Raw genomic sequence first — 25,366 nt, 5'->3', positions numbered from 1 at the left:
TCTGAGCCAGCAGGGAACCTGTATAAACTCCGCCCCAAAGAGTTGATTGTGTGCTACTGCCATCTAGTGGTCACATTTGTGCTTTACCAACTTGTGTGTTAGTCGCTCAGTCTTCCCTGACTCTTTGCAACCCCATGGACTGCAGCCCACCAGGCTCCTCTATCCATGGGATTTTCCAGGCAAGGATAATGGGGTGGGTTGCCGTTTCCTTCTCTAGGGGATCCTCCCGACTCAGGGATTGAACCCGGGTCACCTGCACTGCAGGCAGATTCTCTACCGACTGAGTTATGAGGAGCCCTAAACTGTCTTCAAACCCACTAGAATGGGCGCCGTCATAAATCACTGGGCTACAGAGTAAAATGACAGGAAATGGTCCCATTGAATTCACTCCATGGAAAATGCTATCATCTTATGAGTTTCAGTAGATATAGAAGTCATATTGGAGTCGGTTGAAGAGTGAGTTGTGGTATCTCAAATACATGAACAACTCTTAGACACCAAAAAGAATAAGACACACATTCCCAGAGAAAAGTAAGATTATAAACAAGCAGTTTGCAAAAGAAATACTACAGATGACTAGAAACTTTTTGAAAATATGCTCCATCTGCTAGCACTCAAAGTCAAGTGGAAATTATGAGCTAATACGATTTTTAACCTATGTGACTGAAATTGTTTTTTTCTTGGCCACATTGCAGGGCATGTAGGATCTTAGTTCCCTGACCAGGGATCAAACCCGTGTCGCTTGCATTGGAAGCATGGAGTCTTAACCACTGGGCCACCACCAGGGAAGTCCCACAATGTTTTATGACTTCATATCAAGTGTTGGTGAGATCATGGGGAAACAAGATTGCTCCCATAGGGTTGATGGGAGTGTGAAAAGGACAATCCTTTTCAAGGGTGATTTGACAGTATCTATAATAATGTCAGATGTGCTTACCTTGGGCCTCAGAAGTTTCACTATTAAGTGTGTACCACACCGAAACTCATAGGCCCCCACAAACAAGCAAGCCTGTACAGGATGTCACCCAAGCATAGTTTATTGTCAAGAAAAACTGGAAACAACAAGAAACATGGCTAAAATATGACATGGTACATTCATACTATGCTTTCCAGGTGGCTCAATGGTAAAGAATCCACCTGCCAAGCAGGAGACTCCCGTCTGATCCCTGGGTCAGGAAGATCCCCTGGAGGAGGAAATGGCAACCCACTCCAGTATTCTTGCCTGGGAAATCCCACAGACAGATGAGCACGGCAGGTTACAATCCACGGAGTCACAAAGCTTCGGACATAACTTAGTGACTAAACAACAAAAACCCAACAGTATTCATACTAAAGAACAATGTCATAATTAGGAGCACAGACTGGAGCCAAATGCCTGATTTTATATCCTGGTGTCATCACTTCCTGAGCATCTAACCTTAGGCAAAGACCTCTGTCTTTTTCTGCTTCAGTTTCCTTGTTAAAATGAAGACAATAATACCTACTCCCCAGGGGCCATTAAAAGTCCTAAACAGGTAACCTCAGTAAAATAATCGGAAATAGGTCATGGTCAGCACACAATAAATATTAGTAATTATTAGTAGTATCAGCAGTTAAAAGAATGTGAGTCTAAAGGAACTAACAAGGGTCTTCCCTGGTGGGCCAGTGGCTAAGACTCTGTGCTTCCAATGCAAGGGGCCCAGGTTCAATTTCTGGTCAGGAAACTAAATTCCACGTACCACAACTAAAGATCTTGAATGCTGCAATTAAAAAAACTAAAGACAGTACAGCCAAATAAATAAATAATATTTAAAAATTTTAAATGTTTAAAATAAAAGAATTAACATAATTCACATACACTAACATAGACCCCTGAAACACACAGAGAGAAAAGGAACAGGTTGCCAATATAGTGACATCACTTATGTAAAACAAACATACACATGCACACAAATAATACTATGCATTTTCTCCAAGGATATATGCGCAGGTAAATATGCAGGGAAGGGGCTGGAAGGATACAAAGGAATCGATAAACCTTGGTTATCTCTGGTCAGGGGAGGGGCCCAGGATGGGGAGAATGGTCAAAGTGGGTTTTAGCTTTATTTCTGTGTTTACAAATACATTCCTTTGTGTTGTACGGAAAGTTCGTTTTTTAAAAAACAGTGAATGGGACAAGTGGAAACAGCAAATATAGATTAGACTTTAGAAAAGTTTGCTAACAAAGGAGTAGAAAAGTCTCAGGATCCAGAGAGGACTGTGGGGTCAAGAGAGGACTTTGTGGTGGTTACTTCTGTTGTTTTATAATGGAGGTGTTAAAGGCTGTTTATGCTGATGGAAATGATCCAGAAGATGACCATGGGGGTGGAGTTTCCAGAGTATTCAGGGCGTATGTGAGCAGACGGTCATGGGCAGACTAGGGACTTTCCTTCTGCTGTGAGCTTAAGGGAAGGGAGGACTGTTCCAGTGATGACAGGTGACAAAATAAGTGGGTTCCTCCCTGAAGATCTGCTCCCCGCGATACTTCCCAGGGAAGAAAGTGGAGTTGTCCACTGAGAGAAGGCAGAAGTAAACAGTATGTATGGTTTCAGTGGAGAAAAGATGTAGAGCATTTGTCTTTGAAAGGGGTGAATGTCCATTTAATTTGTGGCCATCAATTAAATGAAAATAAACTCTTCCCACTTTGGCGCTTCAAGTAATTTCACACCTTTGCTGTGGACCTCATCAAATGGTGCTCTATTTACACACACCATTAGATGGAGAAACAATGGACAGTGACAGACTTTTTATTTTCTTGGGCTCCAAAACCACTGTGGATGGTGATTCAACCACGAAATTAAAAGATGCTTGCTCCTTGGAAGAAAAGCAATGACAAACCTAGACAGCGTATTAAAAAGCAGAGACATCACTTTGCCTACAAAGGTTCATATAGTCAAAGCTATGGTTTTTCCGGTAGTCATTTATGGATGTGACAGTAAAGAAGGCTGAATGCTGAAGAACTGATGCTTTTGAACTGTGGTGCTAGAGAAGACTCTTGAGAGTCTCTTGGACAGCAAGGAGATCAAACCAATCAATCCTAAAGGAAATCAACTCTGAATATTCATTGGAAGGACTGATGCTGAAGCTGAAGCTCCAATATTTTGGCCACTTGATGCAAAGAGCTGACTCACTGGAAACGACTCTGATGCTGGGAAAGATTGAAGGCAGGAGAAGGGGATGACAGAGGATGAGATGACTGGATGGCATCACCGACTCAATGGACATGAGTTTGAGTAAACTCTGGGAGATGGTGAAGTGACAGGGAAACCTGGCATGCTGTGGTCCATGGGGTTGCAAAGAGCTGGACACAACTGAGTGACTGAACAACAAAAATTTATATGCATGTCCATCTCCTACTCATTTTACAATATGAGTTCAACCTAGGGCCTGATAGGACTCTGGATTGCTTTTAGAACCCTTAAATATTTGATATCAAGGATTGAACCTTATTGAACCCTATCAGGCCCTGGGTTTCCTGCATTGTAGGCAGATTCTTTACCATCTGAGCTATCAGAGATGCCCTTACAAATACAAAAGCACCTAGTAATTCTGTACATTTAAGACCAACAGACACGTAAGGAGGAGAAGGGGACAACAGAGGATAAGGTAGTTAGATTGCATCACTGACTCGATGAAAACGAGTGTAAGCAAGCTCCGGGAGTTGGTGATGGGCAGGGAAGCCTGGTGTACTGCAGTCCATGGGGTCGCAAAGAGCTGGACATGACTTAGCAGCTGAACTGAGCTGACACGTAGGGCCAGAATCTTGTAATAATCTTAGGTCTACTATTACCAGCTAGTATTGTTATGTCTATCATGCTTTCTTTAGGCTCTGTATTGCTGGTCCTTGGACATCTGGGGCCTTGTGGACCCTGGAGAGACTGTCCGCCCAGGGTGAGCCAGTTTCTAGATTTCTAGACTCTCCTGGGAGTATAACTTTCATATGCAAGCCAGTCGATCCAGAAGCCATAATCCTATCTGCTTTCTTTTTATTTTTTGACATTTTTTGCTATAGCTTTGTCATACAGGATCTTAGTTCCCTGACCAGGGATCGAACCTGCATCCCCTGCATTGGAAGGAAGCATGCTGTCTTAACCACTAGACTGCAGGGAAGTCCCCCATCTGCCTCCTTTTTGAAGCTCTTAAACTCAGGGCCACTCCACCATCCCTTAAGCAAATATCAGACAACTAGAGACAGCTCCTATGTGTCAAGGCTGACTGCTGCTGCTGCTAAGTCGCTTCAGTCGTGTCCGACTCTGCGACCCCATAGACAGCAGCCCACCAGGCTCCTCCATCCATGGGATTTTCCAGGCAAGAGTACTGGAGTGGGGTGCCATCTCCTTTTCTGGTCAGGGCTGACTATAATTATCCAAACCAGCCAATCCTGTTGATGATGCCTTGCCTGTTCCTTCCCAGAAACCTGAATAATGGCTCCTATCCACGTCCTCCCCTCACTCTCACTGCCTCCTGACTCGCTCCTGTGCCTCCCCATGTAACCTTGCATTCATGTTCTGTCTCCACCTTCTAGGAATCTGTGAGTATAAAACCTCACAAGTCTTTGCTTCATGACAGTAACTTCCACACCTGTGTGTCTTTCCATACTTGATTGAAACAAATCCCAGGTGCATTTTAAAACAATTGCCCGTGCTGGCCTGGGAGAGGTCATGTCTCTTTATCCAATGGAGATAAACACTTCTAGAAAGAGGCTGTGTGGGAAAGGCCAGACAAGCAGAGGTAAGAGCTATGCCACCTCTCCAAGGGGAAGGGTGTCAGGAGGGATAGTTAGGGAGTTTGGGATGGACATGTACACATCGCTGTATTTAAGATAGGTAACCAACAAGGACCTATTGTATAGCACAGGGAACTCTGCTCAATAAACTGTAGTAACCTAAATGGGAAAAGTGTTTGCAAAACAATGGATACACGTATATGTATATCTGAATCACCTCACTGTAGACCGAAAACTAATACAACCATTGGTAGTATATAAATACTAATATAAATATAAAAACAATATATAAAATAAAAAAATTTTAAGAGATATGCCGCCTCAACCAATGCTGGCCTCGTGGCCGATGCCAGGGTGCCTGGGGGGCAAGGTGTTCACAAATCTAGGTCAAAATGAGAAAAACAAGCATAATACATTAAATTTTTCATAAAACTCAATTTATGCACATGTTTAAATTCTAGAGTCTTTTTTTCTTTTTAATAGTTTTGGTGCTAAAACAGTCTTCATTTGTGAGATGATGCTACAGAGTCATGTTGGGGTTATTTGGAGGATTACTTTTGTTTGCTTGTTTGTTTATTTTAGCATCCTTATTTTGGCAACATAAAAATTTGGCAACCCTTAAGTTGTTCCCCAAATTTGTTTTTGAAATTTAACTACACAGTGAAAGCCAAACTCTGCAACTTTGGCACCAGAAATGGGAGTTGGACAAGGGTTTGGTGTTTGAATCAATCCACAAACTCTAAGCCTAATAAAGAAGATTCCACTAGTATATGTAGTCAGGGAATGAGGCCAAAGACTGTTCACACCCTCCTCCAGTAAAAACATGGATTCTGAAGGGACTTCACCTAAACTGAAGGTAAATATAAAGGAAAAATATCGAGCTTATGAAAAATTACTATGGGACAAAGAATAAGAGATCCCTCTTCCTGGTGGGGAGAAAGGAGGAGTTCAAGAAATGATTTGGCATCTTCAGTGGAGGACAGAAAGATATCTCTAAAATAGAAACAGACATAAAACACTACAAAATAGAGTCTATCACACCAAGTCCTGATTTTAACAGGATGTTGAGAAACAGAAAATGGTTGCCAAGAGCTGGCCTGGCACTCACAGCAAGGCCTGGGCATTCTCTTGTCAAATGTAAATTTCACAGAGCATCAGTATCAGAGAAAGCCACTCAGTGACCATGGTGGATCAAAAACAAAGACAAGACTCCTCCAGAAAATCACAGGGAACAAAATATGAATATGTCTTCTATGCTCTCTGTTTTATTGGCATATAGTTGTTTGCAGTAGTTTCTTATGATCCTCTGTATTTCTATGGTGTCCTCTGTAACTTCTTTTTCATTTCTAATTTTATTGATTTGAGCACTCTCCCTTTTTCTTCTTGATGAGTCTGGCTAAAAGTTTATCTATTTTGTTCATCTCAAAGAACCAGCTTTTAGTTTCATTGATCTTTGCTACTGTTTTCTTCATCATTAGTTATCAGAGAAATGCAAATCAATACCACAATGAAGTATCACCTCACACTGGTCAGGATAGCCATCATCAAAAAGTCTACAAATAAATAATCAATGCTGGAGAGGGTGTGGAGAAAAGGGAACCCTCCTACACTGTTGGTGGGAATGTAAGTTGGTACAGCCACTATGAAGAGCAGTATGAAGTGAAGTGAAGTACAAATTGCTCAGTAGTGTCCGACTCTTTGTGACCCCATGAACTATACAGTCCATGGACTTCTCCAGGCCAGAATACTGGAGTGGGTAGCCTATCCCCTTCTCCAGCGGATCTTCCTGACCCAGGAATCAAACCGGGGTCTCCTGCATTGCAGGTCGATTCTTCACTTCTTTATCAGAGAAGCCCAGAGAGCAATAGGAAGGTTCCTTAGAAAACTAAAAATAGAGTTACCATATGACCCAGCAATCCGACTCCTGGGCATATATCTGCAAAAAAACATAATTTGAAAAGATACATGCATCATGATGTTCATTGCAGCACTATTTACAATAGCCAGACATGGAAGCAACCTAAATGTCCATCAACAGGTAAAGAAGATGTGGTAGTTACATACAATGGAATATTGGCCATAAAAAAAGAATGAAATACCTATGGCTAATTCTTGTTGATGATGGAAAACCACAAAGTTCTGTAAAGCAATTATCCTTCCATTAAAAAATAAAGAAAGACATAAAAAGAATGAAATGTCATTTGCAACAACATAGATGGACCTAGAGATTATCATAGTCAGTGAAGTAAGTCAGAGAGAGAGATAAATACCATCATGCCACATACGTGTGGAGTCTAAAACACAATGATACAAATGAACTTACAAAACAAAAATACAGTCACAGGCGTGGAAAACAAACTATGGCTACCAGGGAGGAAAGGGGCGGGGAGGGATAAATTGGGAGATTAGGATTGATGTATACACACTACTGTATGTAAAATAGATTACTAATAAGGACCTACTGTATAGCACAGGGAACACTTCTCAATACTCTGTAATGGTGTATATAGGATAAGAATCTAAAAAAGACTGGATATGTGCTCTACACTTTGCTCTACACCTGAAACCGACACAACACGGTAAACCAACTGTATTCCAACAAAATTTTTAAATAAATAAATAAGAACATTGTCCAAGTCACAAAATACCAAACAAAATCCCCCCGTTCTAAGTAATATGAGTGCCTGCTGCTCCTTAACCAACCACAGCTTTCAGTTCAGTTCAGTTCAGTTCAGTCTCTCAGTCGTGTCCAGCACGGCAGGCCTCCCTGTCCATCACCAACTCCCAGAGTTCACTCAAACGCATGTCCATTGAGTCAGTGATGCCATCCAGCCATCTCATCCTCTGTCGTCCCCTTCTCCTCCTGCCCCAAATCCCTCCCAGCATCAGAGTCTTTTCCAGTGAGTCAACTCTTCGCATGAGGTGACCGAAGTACTGGAGTTTCAGCTTTACCATCAGTCCTTCCAATCAACACCCAGGACTAATTTCCTTTAGAATGGTCTGGTTGGATCTCCTTGTAGTCCAAGGGACTCTCAAGAGTCTTCTCCAACACCACAATTCAAAAGCATCAATTCTCCGGCACTCAGCTTTCTTCAGAGTCCTCAGTCTAATCTGCCCTTATACAGATAAGGGGTATTGAGATACCTAGTCAAAGAACTGTCATCACTTTATGACAGCACCCAGTCCAAAGAGAATGCTTACTTCCTTGCACTCTCCCCAAAACCACCCCACCACAGCCCAAATCTCTCACCTCCTACAGACACCCTACAGCTCCCTATGGTATGTGGTTTTTCTAACTGCAACAAGTAATAAACCCAACTCACTCAACCTCTCATTAAAGTCAGAAACCACACAGGAAACCCTAACAAAACCACCTCTACCCAACATACCTCTTGTTCAAGCAACGTAATCAGACCAGGAAGAGAAATAATACATAAAAGCATTGGGGAAAAAAAGACATAAAAGCAATATTAAATAATTAAACAGTCCCAAGAGAATCAATTGAAAACTATCAGAACCCAGAGTGAGTTCAATAAAGCAATCTATTATGAATTAACATAAAACTCAGGACTTCCCTGGTAGTCCAGTGGTTAAGAATCTGCCTTCCAACGCCGGGGATGTGGGTTCGATCCATGGTCTAGGAAGATCCCACATGCCGCAGGGCAACTAAGTCCAAGCACCACAACTACTGAGCCCTCCCTCTGGAGCCCATGGGCCACAACTGGAGAAGCCCCCGTGCTGCAGTGAAGACCCTGCGTGCCACAGCTAAGGCCCGGTGCAGCCAAATGAATCAATGCTCTATGTGTTATGAACTCAAGAGTCACCAGAAAGCAAATCACAACATATAGTGGGGAAATTTCCCACTCACAATAGCAACAAAACAACTGGGAATAAATGTAAGAAAAAATTTCAGATGAATAGAACGAAATATCTGAAAAATGGCAATACATACTGTGAGCTGAGATAGAAAGGCTTACTATCTTAAAAATAAATATGATTTATTTATATTCATTATAAATTATAATTTTAATATTTAAATTTACCATAATTCTGGTAAAATCATATCGGGTTTCTGAAACCATCTTTCATGGAAAAAATGAAGAAAAGTAAAGATATTAAAATGTTACAGTATAACACAGGGAATGAAGTCAGTATTTTATAATAACTATAAAAATTTTGAATCACTATGTTGTACACCTGAAACTAATATAACATTGTAAATCAACTATACCTCAATTTTTTAAAAGTTATAGTAAATAAAGTGGTTTTGAATCTTATGAAATTAGAAACACAAATCAATGAAACAGAGCAGGAAGGCAAAAAACATGCAGAGATATATGAAAAGTTGAATATATAAAAAATAAATGGAGAAATATCATTCCAAAAAAATGCCTTTTGGACAACTGACTATTTGGAAAATTAGGTTATACCTTACTTCAAGTTATAGACAAAAATTAATTGCCAGATTTAAATATAAATAAACACAAAACCCAAAATGGTTTTAAAAGACATCCAAGTTAAAAGCAATCATGAAAGGCAAAACACATGTTAAAAAAGATGAACTGACTTAACTATGTAAAAGTTAAATTTGGATGTCAAAAAATAAAGGCAGTAAAAAAAAACTAGATGCAAACTAGGAAATAATGTGTAATAAGCAATTTTAAAATGTATCAATTTTAATATATAATTTTTTACAAATCAGTGTTTAAAATATGACTATATTAGTAGGAAAATCTGTATAAAGCAGTATACTGCTTGTCATCTATAAATTTTGGAAATATCTATAGGAGCTATAATGCCCAGTGACGTCAGGGATGCTGATAAACAATGTTTCTCATTCACTTCTGGAAGGAGTATAAAAACAGGAAAATAATATAGGAAATGCTATCTGGGCTCTGATTTTGAGGCAGTTCTCCAATGAAAAGAGTTCTGGGCTAGGGGTTAGGAAGCCAAGCTTTTAGTCTTCTCTTTGTCTTCACAAGCTTTCTACTTGCAAGAGCACTTATCTGGGTCTATCATCAAAATCAGAGCCCAGGCAAGCTGTTTGTATGTCTCAAATACAAACCTCAAGCCATCTTCAAGACCAGGTGCTTTCCATTCAAGGCACTATCTGTGTGTAGCTCTTGGCCTCTGCTACCAGCCTTGGCCACAGGATGCAACCAACCCAAGTGCCCATCAACACACCTGCCAAGGCTTCTATTGACTCCCTCATTATTTGTTTGTAGTTCATGATTTACATCAAGTGGGAAAATCACATTGTCATCACATTGCTCCAGTCTTAGAAAAGCATGTCATTCATACGGTCAGAGTTGGCCTCTGTCCAGTGATATCTGAAGCCATGTCTTGTGTTTAAGAATATCATCAGTGTAGGACACATTCATAAAAACAGATCAATGATCTTTTTCGTAAATGGCTTCAGAGTACATTTGTACAGAGTACAGAAACCAAAAAAACAGAACTACTCAGAACTATTTTTGCAGCAGTTCAATAGTTAATTCTTTGGAGATAAAATGAGAAAATAATAATTAATATAGAAAACAACTCAATATACCATAATGATTAAGATGTTCTTTAATCACATAGTGAAAGTCAGGGAGCACGGGTTCAATCCCTAGTCAGGGAATAAGATCCTACAAGCCATGCAGCGTAGCCAAAAAATAAAAATAAAAAAAATTAATTTAAATTTTTTAAATTAATTTAATTAAAATTTAAAAAAAAATACAGGATCTAGACTGTAAATGTACATTCTAGGGAGCAATCAAGTTGACAGATTCATAGGACGTGAAGTTCACCTCTTCCCACAAATACATTCTAAAGTTACTTAGTGCTATATAAGTAACAAGGTTTTTGCCATTCCCTTCTCCAGGGTATCTTCCCAAGCCAGGGATCAAACCCAAGTTTGATCCTGCATTGCAGGCATATTCTTTACCCTCTGACCATCAGGGAAGCCCTAAATAACAAGGTTTTACTGGTATAGGACTGCAGCGGGATTGGGCAGTAACAGGTCTTCACCCCCACTGTGGGACTGTCACATGAGTTCCACAGGGTGAAGAGTTGTCTTTCTGGGCATCCAATTCTCCACCTCTAAAATGAGATGATCAGACAATCCTTAGGTCTCTTTCAAGCTTGGACATTCAGTGGTAGTACACATGTGAGTCCATCACCTGACTCTCCTTTCATTCCTAAAGAAGCAGAGAGTGTCACCAAAGAACCCATAAGACCTTGTCTTTACGAAGGATAGGAAATGCCTCTGCCCTGCCTGATTTCCATGGCTCCCAAGTTGGTGAACCATGCAACATTCAAGAGGTCGTGGCCAGACACTGTCACTGGAAGTTCAAGAACAGCAATCGTCCTCTCCACCTTCAAGCTACAGGGCAAGGAAGATGGAAGAGGCTGTTTAGTTGGTAGGAATTTCCATCTGCTCAGGCCTTGGGCCCCAGCCTGGGTGAGTCTACTTCATCCCAACTATTATTCCTACTTCCTCTCACAACGAATTCAGTGTAGACCCACTCATTGAGTAACAAATTTTTCAATCATCAATAACTTTTGAAAATTGAACCAACTCTAGGACTATCATTCAGCCTCAAAAAAGAAAGAAATCTCATCGCAGGTTACCACGTGGATGAAACTTGAGGGCAGGATGCTAAGTGAAATCAGCCAGTCACAAAAGGACAAAAACTATATGAATCCACTTACATGAAGTACCTAGAGGAGTCAAATTCCTGGAGACAGACAGTAGGAGGGTGGTTGTCAGGGGAATGGGGAATTCAAAGTTTAATGGGCATAGAGTTTCAGCTTTGCAAGATGAAAAAATTCTGGATGATTGCATGACAGTATGAATATATTTAACATGACTTAACTGTACCCTTTAAAATGGTTGAGAAAGTTAATGGTATGTTATTTGTATTATACCACAATGACTTTTTAAATTTTAACTAATTATATGATCATGGCTCAGACAGTAAAGCGTCTGTCTACAATGCAGATGACCTGGTTTCAATCCCTGGATGGGGAAGATCCCCTGGAGAAGGAAATGGAAACCCACTCCAGTACTCTTGCCTGGAAAATCCCATGGACGGAGGAGCCTGGTAGGCTACAGTCCATGGGGTCGCAAAGAGTCGGACACGACTGAGTGACTTCAGTTTCACTTTCACTTTCACTTTGGGAAATCAAGAGTAACCGATAATTACAGATCATAATGATTTCCTTTGTCTCCCCAAGTACCCCACCTCCTTCAAACCCAGATGGATCTTAGGGTTTTTGGCACCCTGAACACACGAATGTCCATTTTTGTGTCTCCCTTTTTGAAATGATGTGGCTTCTAAAATATCAAATTAATGCCCTTTTTCTAGGCTCCCAGCCAAATCTCTACCACACAACCCACTATCTAGACATCTATTCTGTTGAACAGGCTAATCTATTATCAAACAAATATCTCCGGGGACAACTTGTGTATTGGTTACATAAGAGATGGATGCCTTCAATCCTTGGGATTTCTTTCCAGCTAAGATTAATACAAGGAAGAGATTTTGAATGGGAGAAGGAGGGGGGCAAAGGAGGAGAGAGTGGTTTCAGAACTCGTTGCTTTTGGAGAAAGATCTAGAAAAAGCACCATCAAGGGATGGTGTTGAAGGCAGGAGAATTACTGGGCACTCAGGGCTGGGAAGATAATTAACACGGGGAGAAGGGATGGGGACACAGAATGGAAGGGAATATCAGAAATCATTATACAGACTAGGGGATTTTGTCGTTGAGCACGCTATTGTTTAGTCCACTCACTGGCACCTTCCCACGGAAGTGGGGAATCACTGTCTAACACTCTAGTACTCTAATCTATGTAGGTTGTTTGCTACTGGGAAAAGACCCTGAAAGCCCTGGCTGAACAGTTGGTTCTGGCTAAACTGTGTCTGAGTGGAAAGAAAGGGATTCCTAAGAGGAAAGGAGGAGGCTGGGGAAACCCTGGGCACCGGCAGGGAGAATTATGCTCTGTTTAAGAGGCTCAGAGTCCTTCATGGGTGGTGATCTATTTAATCTCACTGCAGCCCAAGGTGAACGTCCCCAAGGACACAAAGGAAAAAGAGAGTAATGAGATAGCCTTCCTCACTCACATTCATTATACCACCATTTTCCTTTTACCACAATCTACCAACCCAAACCAAGCCACACCCATTGCTTTCTGCTGCCAACCTGCTCATGCCTGCAAACGCAATTGCAAACACTCAACCTCCCCTCACCTCCCACAAACTACATGGCATCTGGGCTAAGGAAGCCTGTACCCTCCTTTCCCAAAGCCTTACTAGAAAAACAGCAGAACCCGCTAGAGCAAAAAGTGGACAAAGTCACTTTGGATCATACAATAAGGATACGTAAAAATACAGGTTCAGAGGAGGATACAGGTTCAGAGGAGCCCCAGGATCCACTCATTCTAGTTCTCTGCTACCTCTCTCTGTTCCAGGGCATGAGATAAGAATGCCCTGGGATGCTGGCAGTTACCCTGCTCATTATCTGAAAACTGAGTAATGGCTACTCAATTCCATCAAAGTGGTGGGTCCAACCATACTTTTGGAAATAAGCATTACTGCTATATGTGTGTGTGTGTGTGTCCCAATCCCTTTTTCTCTCTTGTATAAATAAGAAATAGTCAAACACTGATCCTGGTAAATGCTCTTAGTCATGAATGAAAAAATTCCCACAGGAACGGCCGTTATGTGATACGGCAACATCGAAAATGAAAATTCAAGGAAGGCTGCTAAAAGATCAAGCCAGAATCACCCTGTTACTAGTAACTGAATACCTACAGCAAATGTGGTTTGCAGAGGCTAAAACTGCCTGGGGTAATGGTTAAGAATCTCCTCTTCAAATCTCCCCCTCCATGTGCCCTAGGTTTACAATTTAGAATTTCTATGAAATTCAAAGAGTGTTCATCAAACACCCAAGCTTCTAAATGGGCAGGAAAAGAGATGTGTTATTCAACCCAGAGAAACTTTGCCTTTCAAACTTGAGTTTTAATTCACTGCCATATTTATCAAGATGGCCACTTTCAACCTTTGCCCTCTGATCTGCCATTTTTAAATGATCTCTTCCTTATCTCCAGGCATTTTTTCTGCTCCCTTTAGGACACAAGAATCTCCATCACAACTAGTTGAAGATGAGGTGATTACACAACCATGATGCCATATAATCAAGGTCTAGTCCTCACTCAGTGTATTTCACATTCCTCAGCTTTCGGTGTAAGTCGCATTATTAGAAACATGTACTTCAATTGTCTGATCCCCTGGAATAACACAAGTTCTTGGATTAAGTTCTTCCGACTGACCCATAGTGATATAGGGGTGGCAAGTATCCCCCGCCATAAAATCATAAATCAGAGAACCGAGCTGGGCAAGGAAGAATCAGTTAAGTAACTAATTGTCATTAAAAAGTGACAGCGAGAGGTTTCTCTCTCCTAGAACTTGTCCTGTATAAGTCAAAGCTGCAAAACTCTGTGCCATATCAGGAAACAGGAACATGTTCAGACTACTGCCATCAACCTTTAGTTGTTCTCTGATGAGTTCACTGTCAGCCTACAACCTGAGTGCCAGATAAATGCTTATCACTCAGTGGATTTGTCTGGAGCACTCCCAACGACTCTAGAAGATCTTTAAGAAGAACTCAACTTGAACTTTTTATAGCTAATCTCCACCCTACCCACACACAATAGGTTGTTAATAAATAATCGATTGTTGACCGATTTCTCATCTTCACCAATGGGCATGGGAGACAAACAGCAAACAAGAGTTGAAACCTTCCACACTATAATTTATCACTTGAGACATTAAGGCTGAGAGAAAAAAATTGTACAAGTATGAAGGTCACCCTGATAAAGGAAAGCACATGTGGTATGCAAAGACAAAACGCACACTGTACTTATTTCCCAGAGATGACATTTTCTGAAATTCGGTTTACCAAATTGGTCTTCTTTGTTTCCTCATTTAACACAGTATGGGGTGGGGAGCGTCTAATTCATCGATGACAATCTATTCAAAATGTGAGGGCTTTTCTCTTTTCTTTTACCCTTTGACTATAATCCACTTAGTCCTCATCCCCAAAGCCCTCCCAAATAGTGGCGGGGTGTGGGGGGAACGCTCTGAGACGCCCTTGCTCAGATACTTAGCGGAACTCTGTTCTCCACATGGGCTATTTAGGAGAGTCGCGGTCTCCTCGCGTGACTCCACTGCCTCCTGGGTTCTTCTCTCGCTGCGAACAGGAGTCAGGGTGATGAGATAGTCTCCCTTGCGGTCCGGGGAGGCGCTGGCCATGGTCCTGACCTCGAGCTCGGGACTCGAGCGCCGAGGGCGCCTAGGAGAGGCGCTGGGAGAGCGCGCAGGGCGCGGCGGGGAGCGGCCGTCGAGGCCCCCGCCCTTCCCGACCCCGGGGGAGCCCGCCGGCCTCCGCGCGAACCCTCCACTGCATGCTCGGAGCTGCATCAAAAAGGGTGGGGCATCCAGCCACAGCTGCAATCGGAAGCCACCCGGGAGGATTGAAGAAGAATGGAAACCCGGCCCGTCCCCTCCCCCTCCAACCATGCTACCCCCTCCCCAGTAGGGGATAGGCCCATCCTTTACCCCCCATCCTCCACCTCCCAGGCCCAGGGAGGCGCGGGCAGCCTTTGTGGACGCACGGCCGCCCACCACAGAGCCCGAGCACAGAGAGGGGTCGGGCAGGGTGGGGTGTGTGTGCACCTGCAAGAAGCGATATTCGAGGCGGGGCAGGACTGTAGGTTATGCTGGGATCCTCGGTTCTCCGCCGAGCTGGAAGGGGGCGAGGGAGGGGCGATCCCCACGCCCTATTCTCGGTCTCCAACACCGCTCCCCCGACCACCACCCATACCAACCTGGTCGTTGATGTTCTGCAGAGCTTCCTTGCCCGAGGCCCGCCGAATCTCCACCTTCCTGCTCGATTCAACAGATGGCTCCCCGCCGGCGCGCCGGCCCTGCCGGGAGTAGGGCGTCTGCGGGTCGGGGCCCAAGTGTGCGACGTCCCGCTGCTGGGCCACCACCTGCCCCGAGCCCCGGCCCACCGTCAACGAGTCGAAGTCGATGGTCTTGTTCTCCGAGGACCCCTCCACCGGGCAGAACATGCCACAGAATTTCTGCCGAGGCTTGGGGCTGCCTGAGCCCAGGTTTTTAAAAAAGGCAGGGACCTCTTCGTCCTCTGCCGCCTTCCCGGATTGCTTCCTCTCAGCCATGGTGTGGGGGCTCGGGGAGGGTCCTTGCCGTTCGTCCGTCCGTCTGCCAGTCCCTACGTCTGCCTGTCTCTAGGCACAAACCCCCTGCCCCGGCTGCCGCCGCGGCTGCCGCTCTCTGCCTACCGCAAGGTGTACAAAAAGGAAGGAGGGCTGGCGAGCGAGCGACCCACCCCTCACGGTCCCTCCCCCTGACCCCGCTTTCTCCCCTCCCTGCCCACGCCCCCCGCCAGCTCCTGCGAGCAGCAAAGTTGGGTCTGGGCGGGTGGCCGCTGCGGCAGCGAGAGCGGAGAGGCTGCCAGTTCCCGGCAGCTGCGGGAGGAGCGAGGCGCGGGCGGGGCGGAGGCGGGGCGCGGCGCGCCGGGGAGGGGAGCGAGGAGCCGGGGAGGCCAGGGAGGGCCTCGCTCCGGAAGTGAAGCTGCCAGACCACCGGCTAATGGATGCGCAGCGGAGAGCCCGCTGACCGCTCTGGGCGCCACGGTGAGTACCCGGCAGGACACGCGGGGACGAAGATCGTAGGGCGCAGTCCCTGGTCCCCGCGCCCCTCTCCCGGACCTGCCCGGCCCAGGCGCCTCTTCCTCACTGCATTGCGGAGGTGGGCCCACAACGAGTGCCCACCGTGGGGAGGGCTCCCTCCCCCTGCCCCGGGTGTGAGCTGATGGGTGGGGAAAGTGGCACACGCTGGCGGGCGCCAGGACACCCGTGGTGGAGGGGCGGGGGAGAGGAGGGGCGGCACTGGGGTTGGAGAAGAGATGGCGCAGGCCGCGCGGAAAAGAGGGGACCGTGAGAGGCGCGGGGACACTAGAGCTTCGGTCTAACCACCGGCCGTGGTGGAACACTGGGAGCAGAAATTGAAACGTGATTCTCACTTACTGCTCCCACAGTGGTGGTGGTTGGGCGCATCGTGGCAGGGAGAGATACAGAGGGGCGTAGCAAATACGAAGTGGGTGGGTGTAGAGACAGGAAATAGATCTACAGTCTGTGCAAGTGTAGCAAGGCGAGGAGTTGGCAGGTACAGCCCAGCTCGGCAACTTAAGGGTATAGTGAGAGGGGATGCCGGTGCGCGGTATTGGCCGAGGGCGCCGTGTACCGTCGCTGCGCCACTGCGCCAAGAGGGGTCCGGCAGAAGGTCTTCATTTGATATCTTCCGCCCCTCCCTCCCGCCAAAGGGGGCAAGATACACATGGAAGCCCACCCCGCCAAATCTCCAGCCCTACCCGGGGCCACTGGCGCCCCGCCTCATTCCACAGCCGCTGTAGCGCACTGCGCCAGAGCCGCGGGGTTTCCTAGGCTGCCAGAAGCCGCGCGCCTGGGCGCTAGTGCGCGCGCGTCCAGTGCAGGATCGGCATGTGGGGCGCGGCTGTGATGGTTGCCTTGAATTGTGTGAGGCCAAGCAGCGGAAAGGTGTATGGGGACGTGGTGTGTGTGCACGGGTAGATCAGCCTCAGCCATGGGATTAGTGGGCATCCAGGGGGCATTTTGATGTGACGCCAGTACATCAGGCCAGTAACACGGCCTCCCAGGACCGTTCATTGCTTACTGCTATTCCCCGTGTCTTTTCCACGTCTCAGTCCCTACCCAGGCTTGATTACAGCCCCGCCCCTCTCTCCACAGTGGCAAAACGCTGCAGAAATGATGCCCATCCTTTGGCAGCTCGAGAAGGAGCTCTGGGCATGCTCAGTGATCAGGGCGGGTTTAGACTGGGAAACTGTTAACCACAGGAGCGTGGTGCCCGGCTGAGCAACCAAAGATTCGGTCCCATTGTCAGCCCTTGCCCTTGGAAGGACTAAATGCGGATACCCAACCCTCCTCCACGATTGCCAGGGAAAGGTGAATGGAGTTAAACTTAGAGGACAACCAATCCCAGCTGGAAGAGAAGCCCACCATGATAGGATGAGGAGGAAGGACAGAGGAACATACCTGTGCAGGGGATGAGAGAAGCAGAGGCGGGCGTTTGGACCTGGCACCAGATGTGCTTTGCATTTGAATAAAGTGCCTCCACATGAATTAAATTTCCTACTCCTAGCAGACCCCTGGGATGAGTGCTTCCTTATCACCACTTCCCAGGGTAGGAAACAGAGTTAGATGCTTTGCCCAAGGTGACTATATAAATGATCCAACAAATCCAGTGGGGTCTTCCACCTGAAAGTCTAGTTCCTTTTCCACTTTATCCTATCTTTATGTGAGATTTTCACATTTTTTCCCCTATCCAAATATTTCCAATCTTGGTCTTATCCTGAAGCATCCAGGTGGCTCAGACCGTAAAGAATCAGCCTGCAATGCAAGAGACCCAGGTTCCATCCCTGGGTGGGGAAGATCCCCTGGAGAAGGAAATGGCAACCCATTCCAGTATTCTTGCCTCAGAAATCCCATGGACAGAGGAGCCTGGAGGGCTATAATCCATGAAGTCACAAAGAGTGGGACATGACCAGTGACTAACACTTTCACTGGCCTTATGGTGTACCAGGGGCGTTTCATTTGCCATCTTTCTATTTGGAAGGCTGCATTGCGGGTTGAGATAGCCTTTGGAAGAAGAAGCCACTCAAAGATAGCTTAACTTGAGTGGGACAGTTATGTAAGAACTTAAGAGGTGTTTCTTCCTGTGTACGCAATGTCTTTTGACATCTCTTGTTTCCTCTAAATATTATAACCGGGAAGGTCACCCCCATATCTTAGAAGAGGGTCATGAGGCATGAGGGAGGAGTCAATGTACTCAGATCCCTGGGGCTGCTGAGCAAGGACTCTCCAGCATTTTGCCCTCCCTGCCCTCTGGCACACGCACCTTTCAGCACCTTCCAGAACTCAGGAAATGTGCCTGCAGCAGGAGCAGCTCCCCTGCTTTAGCTGCAAGTTGGTATCTGTGGCATATGGACCCCATTTGGACTGATGGAGAATTTTAGGGCAAGAATGATCGTAGCCACTTAATACTCCATGACAACTCGAGATAGAAGCTCTTCCCTTTTTAAATCAGCCAGTCTCCACCGCTTCTTCACAGATGTGCCTCCTGTCTTTTCCTTTGCTTTTCAAATGACCCATTCAATTTCAGATACTAGGAAGAAAGCATTGTGTTACTAACTTAACATTTATAGCAAAAGAAAACCCCTAGTTGTGCATTTGCAAAGCATAACCATGCATAACCAAAGAGAATTAATTTATAACTTCAAGTTTATTTGGCTCTGAGTTTTTTGTAGATTATAAAACCTATATTAAGTTGTATCTATGTTATTATGTTAAAGCATATTATGCAAGTTATATTGCTAAACCCGTATTAAGTTGATTTTAAATGTTTGAATGATTCTAATTGGATTTTTAATCAAAGGAATGAAGTAACTCAATATTGTGAAGGATTGACGGGGGGGGGGGGGGGGGGGGATTTTTTTTGGCTGCATGGCAATGCTTGTGAGCCTGGCAGTGAAAGCACCAAGTCTCAACCACTGGACCACCAGAAAATTTCCAAGAATTGCTGTATTTTTGAATAAGTGTATTAACAGTCTTCACACTGGGTATTGTCATTGTTGAGTCTATAAGTCATGTCTGACTCTGCTTCCCCAGGGACTGTAACCTGCCAGGGTCCTTTGTCCATGGGATTTCCCAGGCAAGAATACTGGAGTGAGTTGCCATTTCCTCCTCCAGGGACATTGGATATTATCATCATAAAAATACACTATTTATTATATTTATACAGGGCAGCTTGGCTTGGCTGAAGTGGAGAGACACCCAGACACACCACTGTGCTGAGTGGGTGACATCTTCTTGTACAAGAAGCTGAATACATAAGTGCCTTGGCTGTCACAGAACATTCTGGAACAAACAGGTACCTAACAAACAGCCTCCCGATTTCACTTTTCATGTGGGAAAGATCTTGAGTCCTGTCCATCATTGGAGCTCCATTAACTGGCATGCCTGAGGGGAAGCCCGATTGCAGGAGGGTCCCGAAGAGTAAAAAGTCACTGTAAGCAAAGAAGAGCGATGACTCAACTATAATGTAAGGCAGTCTCCCTGTTCCCCTCTCCCGCTTCCATCCCTCACCAGGTACCCATGCTTCCCAGAAAGGAGAGGGCTGTGTGATAAAACTGAGCCTTGTTTCCCTAGGAGCCCAAGCCACTCTGCTGGGAAACTTCCCTCCAAGAGTTCTGGCTGCCAGAGTGGAGGCATCTCCCCACTGGCTAGAGAGAGGTGAGGCGGCAGAGACCCAGAGAGGGGTGAAAGGAACTGCCACGTGCTTCCTGTGGGGCAGGTCCCCACCCCCACTCCTCAACGAGACTGCAGAGCCTCTGGCCATGGTCCCCTCATAACTGAGATACAACCTGGGGCAGGTCTGGAGACCTCACGGAAAAGGCCAGGTCCTTGCCACTGAGCAGCAAGGGTGATTGGCCCAGGACCTGTTAACTGGTGGGCTATAAGTCTAGAAGCTCATCTGGGATTTTCTCAATTTGAAGTCAGTGCCAGTCTGTCCCATAAGCTAATCAGTAGCCATAGAGTTCCAGCCAGTCAGTATCCGGCAATGGCGCTGGCCCTGTTGGAGGACTGGTGTAGGATTCTGAGTGTGGATGATCAGAAATCACTGATGGTTATGGGGATCCCAGTGGACTGCAGCGAGGATGAGATTCAGGAGGTCCTGCAGGAGACTTTAAAGCCTTTGGGCAGGTATAGACTCCTTGGCAAAATATTCTGGAAGCAGGAAAATGCCAACGCGGTGCTGTTAGAGTTGCTTGAGGACCCTGAGGTCTCTGTGATTCCCAGCGAGGTTCAGGGCAAGGGAGGTGTCTGGAAAGTCATCTTCAAGACCCCTAACCAGGACACGGAATTTCTGGAAAGACTGAACCTCTTTCTAGAAAAAGAGGGACAGACGGTCTCAGGAATGTTCCGGGCACTTGGGCACCAGGGGTTGTCTCCAGCAGCTGTGCCCTGCATCTCACCAGAGTTACTGGCCCATGTGTTGGGACAGGTGGTAGCACATGCCCCTCAGCCTCTGCTCCCCATGAGGTACCGGAAGCTGAGAGTGTTCTCAGGGAGTGCCGTGCCTGCCCCCGAGGAAGAGCCCTTTGAAGTCTGGTTGGAACAGGCCACTGAGATAGTCAAAGAGTGGCCGGTAGCAGAGGCAGAAAAGAAGAGATGGTTGATGGAAAGCCTTCGCGGGCCAGCCCTGGACCTCATGCACATAGTCCAGGCAGACAATCCATCCATCAGCGTGGAGGAGTGTTTGGAAGCATTTAAGCAAGTGTTTGGGAACCTGGAGAGCCGCCGGACCTCCCAGGTGAAGTACCTGAAAACCTATCAGGAAGAAGGAGAGAAAGTCTCAGCCTACGTGTTACGGTTAGAAACCCTGCTGCGGAGAGCGGTGGAGAAGCGGGCGATCCCCAGGAACATCGCCGATCAAATCCGCCTGGAGCAGGTCATGGCCGGGGCAAGCCTCAGTGAGGTACTCTGGTGTCGACTTAGGGAGCTGAAAGACCAGGGCCGGCCTCCCAGCTTCCTGCAGTTAATGAAGGTCATCCGGGAAGAAGAGGAGGAAGAGGCCGCTTTCGAAAATGAGAATACTGAAGAGCCGGAGGGAGGGGATGGCTATGGCCACTGGGGTAACGAGGCCAATGACTAAAAGCCAACTCCAAGGGTGACCCACAGACGGTGGGTGGAGGGACAGCCACGTTATTAGGCTAAGACCTTTTCAGTCTTTTTTTCTCTATAATTTGCACAGTTGAAATCAAAGCATTCAAGCCAGGTTTTATTTTGTTTTTCTTTCATCTTTTTGGCTGCATCCTGGGGCATGTGGGATCTTAGTCCCCCAACCAGGGATTGAACCCATATGTCCTGCAGTGAAAGTGGAGCCTTAACCTCTGAGTGGCCAGGGAAGTCCCTTGGGCAAGGAAGGTCTTGATTCTTCTTCATAAGGAGAAAAAAAAAAAAATCTGAGAGCTTCTTGGACTCTACAAAAATAATTACTAACTCTCTTCAGTTGTGTCTGATTCTGTGCAATCCTGACCTAATGGACTATAGCCTACCAGGCTCCTCTGTTCATGGGATTCTCCAGGTAAGAATACTGAAGTGGGTTGCCATGCCCTCCTTCAGGGGATCTTCCTGATCCAGGGATCAACCCTGCAATTCACAGATGATTGTTAATAAACAAAAACTTAAATTCCAAATAGGAGCTCAGAAGCCTAAAGGAATCTGAACCAGGTGTCCTTTAAATCCCTCCCAATAGACCAAAAGAAAGAAATGATGTGAGAAAAAAAATCTCTTTTGTCATCCATTTTAAAAATCCCAACTGTTTTAATTAATTTGTTTTCCTTTCTCAAATCAGCAAGCTGTCTCTCTGAGTACCATATAAGATAGTGTTCAGAGAGCTAACCATCATAAACCTACCAGCCTGGCCCTGCTCATGGCCTCTGAATATGAAAAGCTAAATAAATAACCTTGTGTGTAAATAAGGAAGCACACACTGGAAGCCAGTAGAAGCCAAGAGAAGTGTCATTGCTGAATGAGTATGACTCCTCCATCCTGGATTCCTCTCTTTCCTTTCTTGGGAAGTACTCCCCACATCTCTGCTGGGTGTCAGATAGATGGTTCCAGGCAGTGTGTTACCCCCGAGGACACAGAAGTCCATAATGTGAGGGACATTCTCAAGAAAGGGTAGACATCACAGGAGGGCCTGGAGGAGCAGGGATGCACTGACCATGTTTTGATTCAGGCCAGTGGTTAGAGATTTTTTAGTGACAACAAAAACAAAGAAGAGAGGAAGTAAGCTGATAATTACTGAGAAAATGCTCTGCACCAGGCATTTTACATGTATCTCATTTCATGTGTACAGCATCCCCAGTGTGGTATAATTACGCTCATTTTAAAAGAGAGGGGGACTTCCCTGATGGTCCAGTGGTTAGGACTCCACAGTTCCAATGCAGGGGTTGAAGATTTGATCCCTGGTTGGGGAGCTAAGATCCCACATTGCCAAATGGCACACCCAAAACTAAACAAATCATAATTTTAAAAAATATTTCCCAATTAAAAATAACTAGATACGTGAGAAAGAAAAAAAGTCCATATGGGTTACATGGTCTGCTCAACATCAAAATGCTAACAGGTGGCAGAGCACAGACGGAAGTTGGGACCTCTGTAACTCTTCCTAATCCGATCTCCACTGGGATCGCAGTTTCCAAACCGTGCTTTGTAGTTCTGCAGGGACATTTCAGCAGTTCCATGTTGAAGTTGTATTTTACACTCTTTAAATCTCTATTAGATAACAGGTAGACAGCACAAGTGTGCTGATATCCAGATTTTAACACACTGGTGTTTGCCAGCAGGCTCACTGTTGTTTTCAGATTGACTCATTTTGTGCAGACCTTGGAAAAAAGATTCCCTGGTGAGATCCAAGCACACAGCTAAACTTCTATTCATTCTTCATAGATTAAGGAAACCATAGCACTTCAGAAGTGTTTCAGTCAGGCTTATGCATGTCCTGTGATGCCAAGTGTGCTTCAAGCATAAATGAGCATCATTCAGTTAAGCACTACACAAGGCTCCAACACAATTGATGTCTCACATCCTGGCAGCTTTGTATATACAATAAACAATTGGCTTCAGCTTCTCTAAGTATCAGTTTTCCTCGTCAGAAAAATGGGAGGACTATAGAATAGGGTTGTTGTTAGGATCAAATGACATAATGCCTTTTAAGCACTTAATGTGATGTCTGGAACACAGAACGCCCTCAGTACATGGGGGCTCTTTCTCTTATCTTTCCCATGCTTATTGTCTGATCAGTGCATGTTCTCTTCTTTTTCTAACAGTCCTGCAATAATGAGTAAATAGGTAATCTGTCTGGTTGTGACAACGTTCCATTAGAAACCATTAAGTGCTTGTGGTAAGTTGGAGCGCTTATTGTCTGTTATCTTTGTGATCAGTTTTCCAGCTATTGTTGACTATTGTTAGTGATTATAAGAAATAAATTATTCTTTCTGATGGTAAATACTTTTAACTGAAGGAATATCCTGAAATTGTAGGAAAAGGCTTTTATTAAAAAAAAAAAAGGTACCACGTGTGAGTACTTATCTTTATAAGTTCAATTTTTCAATACTGTTCAAACAAAGTGATACACCCAGATTTCATGTGTTTTTTGTATTTGTAAAAATGGCCTCATTGTTCTTGTGTATTCTCAGTATATAAAGTGCTATAAATGTGAAGTTATAAAATAAATCCATTCTGTTAAGATTCTGAGTTTTTTGTGCATTGTTTATTGTGGTTCTGTATAAACTTTTGCTTAACAAAGGGATTTAATTGCTAAAAAAAATTTTTTTGAGAGATGAAAATTAGAAAATCAAGCTAAACCACAAAGATCTTGAATTTTTCTAGGGAAAAAAAAAACTGAGAGCGAAATGCTGGGATGGAAATACTTGGACTTGGTCTCCAAAGATGAGAGGGAGCTCAGTTCACCCATCACTGATTTCCCTTTTAACCTACAAGAAATGACAGGTGGAGGCCGGGTCCCTCGGAGACCTCCAGCCCATTTGCTTAGACAAGTAACTACCTTGACATTCACCAGCCTCTATTCTGCCAAAGAGGAAGTGACCCAAAGGTGAAATACTGCATTTCTTGGATGAAGTCATTTTTTGCTGTATAGATATATTGTGCTGGTGCTCCAGTCGTGCCTGACTCTTTGCGACCTCATGGACTAGCCCACCGGGCTTCTCTGTCCATGGGATTTTCCAGGCAAGAATGCTGGAGTGGATTGCTTTTTCTTCTCCAGGGGATCTTCTCGACCCAAGAATTGAACCCGAGTCCCCTGTGTCAGCAAGCAGATGTTTTACCGCTGAGCCACCTGAGAAGCCCTTTATAGATGGATAGAGGGGTTAAAATTTCTCTCGTCTTTAGCCCTCTTGCAAAGAGGAAGAGCATTTCCTCTTTTCTACAGCACAGTGGGGGAGCATTCCTCAAGGGCTGTACATAGTGCAGATCGACCCACTGTAAGTGTTAGGAGGGATGCTCAACACTCTCTCCCAATCACTTGAGCCAAACCTTCCTGGAGATTGGTCTCACCTCTTACTTAATCTGTCTCCAATCCTGACCCTTGGAGGCCAAGGCTTCCAAGATGACATAGTCCAGTGCTGAAGTTAGCTTTTCATTAGGGGCCTCTCAGGCTGTAGGTGTCACCTGACATCTCCCCCTGTACCAGCCAGTCCTGCCAAGCTTCTCTTTTTGTCCATCCTAAACACAAGATCTCTGGGCATCAGTTCCCAACTCTACTTTCATGTCCACACTACACTGTGCCTCCTCCCCAGTGTCTGATCTTTAAGACCCTCCCACATGCCTACTGGGTTTCCACAGTGTCCTGAACAACTAGCCTATATGACCAGAGTCCTTGCTGGATACTCTATGACCGTATTCCTTGATTGAACTCTGGTCCTCCT

The 25,366-nt window shown here is 45.2% G+C and overlaps 2 protein-coding genes across 2 annotated transcripts in view; one reads left to right on the top strand and one right to left on the bottom strand.

Moving 5' to 3' along the window:
• Nucleotides 1-16,067, bottom strand: part of DPYSL2 (dihydropyrimidinase like 2) — a 115,948-nt gene extending 99,881 nt beyond the window's left edge. The window contains exon 1 of the mRNA XM_005684031.3: nt 15,618-16,067. Within this exon, the coding sequence (XP_005684088.3) occupies nt 15,618-15,971 (354 nt within the window). The 5' untranslated portion in view covers nt 15,972-16,067. The remainder of the gene's footprint in view (nt 1-15,617) is intronic.
• On the top strand, nt 16,236-23,519 carry PNMA2 (paraneoplastic Ma antigen 2). The gene is made up of 3 exons (XM_018052354.1): nt 16,236-16,448; nt 19,654-19,782; nt 20,061-23,519. Exon 3 carries the CDS (start codon nt 20,473-20,475, stop codon nt 21,565-21,567), a length of 1,095 nt encoding a protein of 364 aa, XP_017907843.1. The 5' UTR covers nt 16,236-16,448; nt 19,654-19,782; nt 20,061-20,472; the 3' UTR covers nt 21,568-23,519.

Source organism: Capra hircus, chromosome 8 (assembly GCF_001704415.2).
Source record: "Capra hircus breed San Clemente chromosome 8, ASM170441v1, whole genome shotgun sequence".
NCBI lineage: Eukaryota > Metazoa > Chordata > Mammalia > Artiodactyla > Bovidae > Capra > Capra hircus.
Note: the sequence above shows the minus strand (reverse complement) of the source record. Positions and strands in the feature narration are given on the sequence as shown.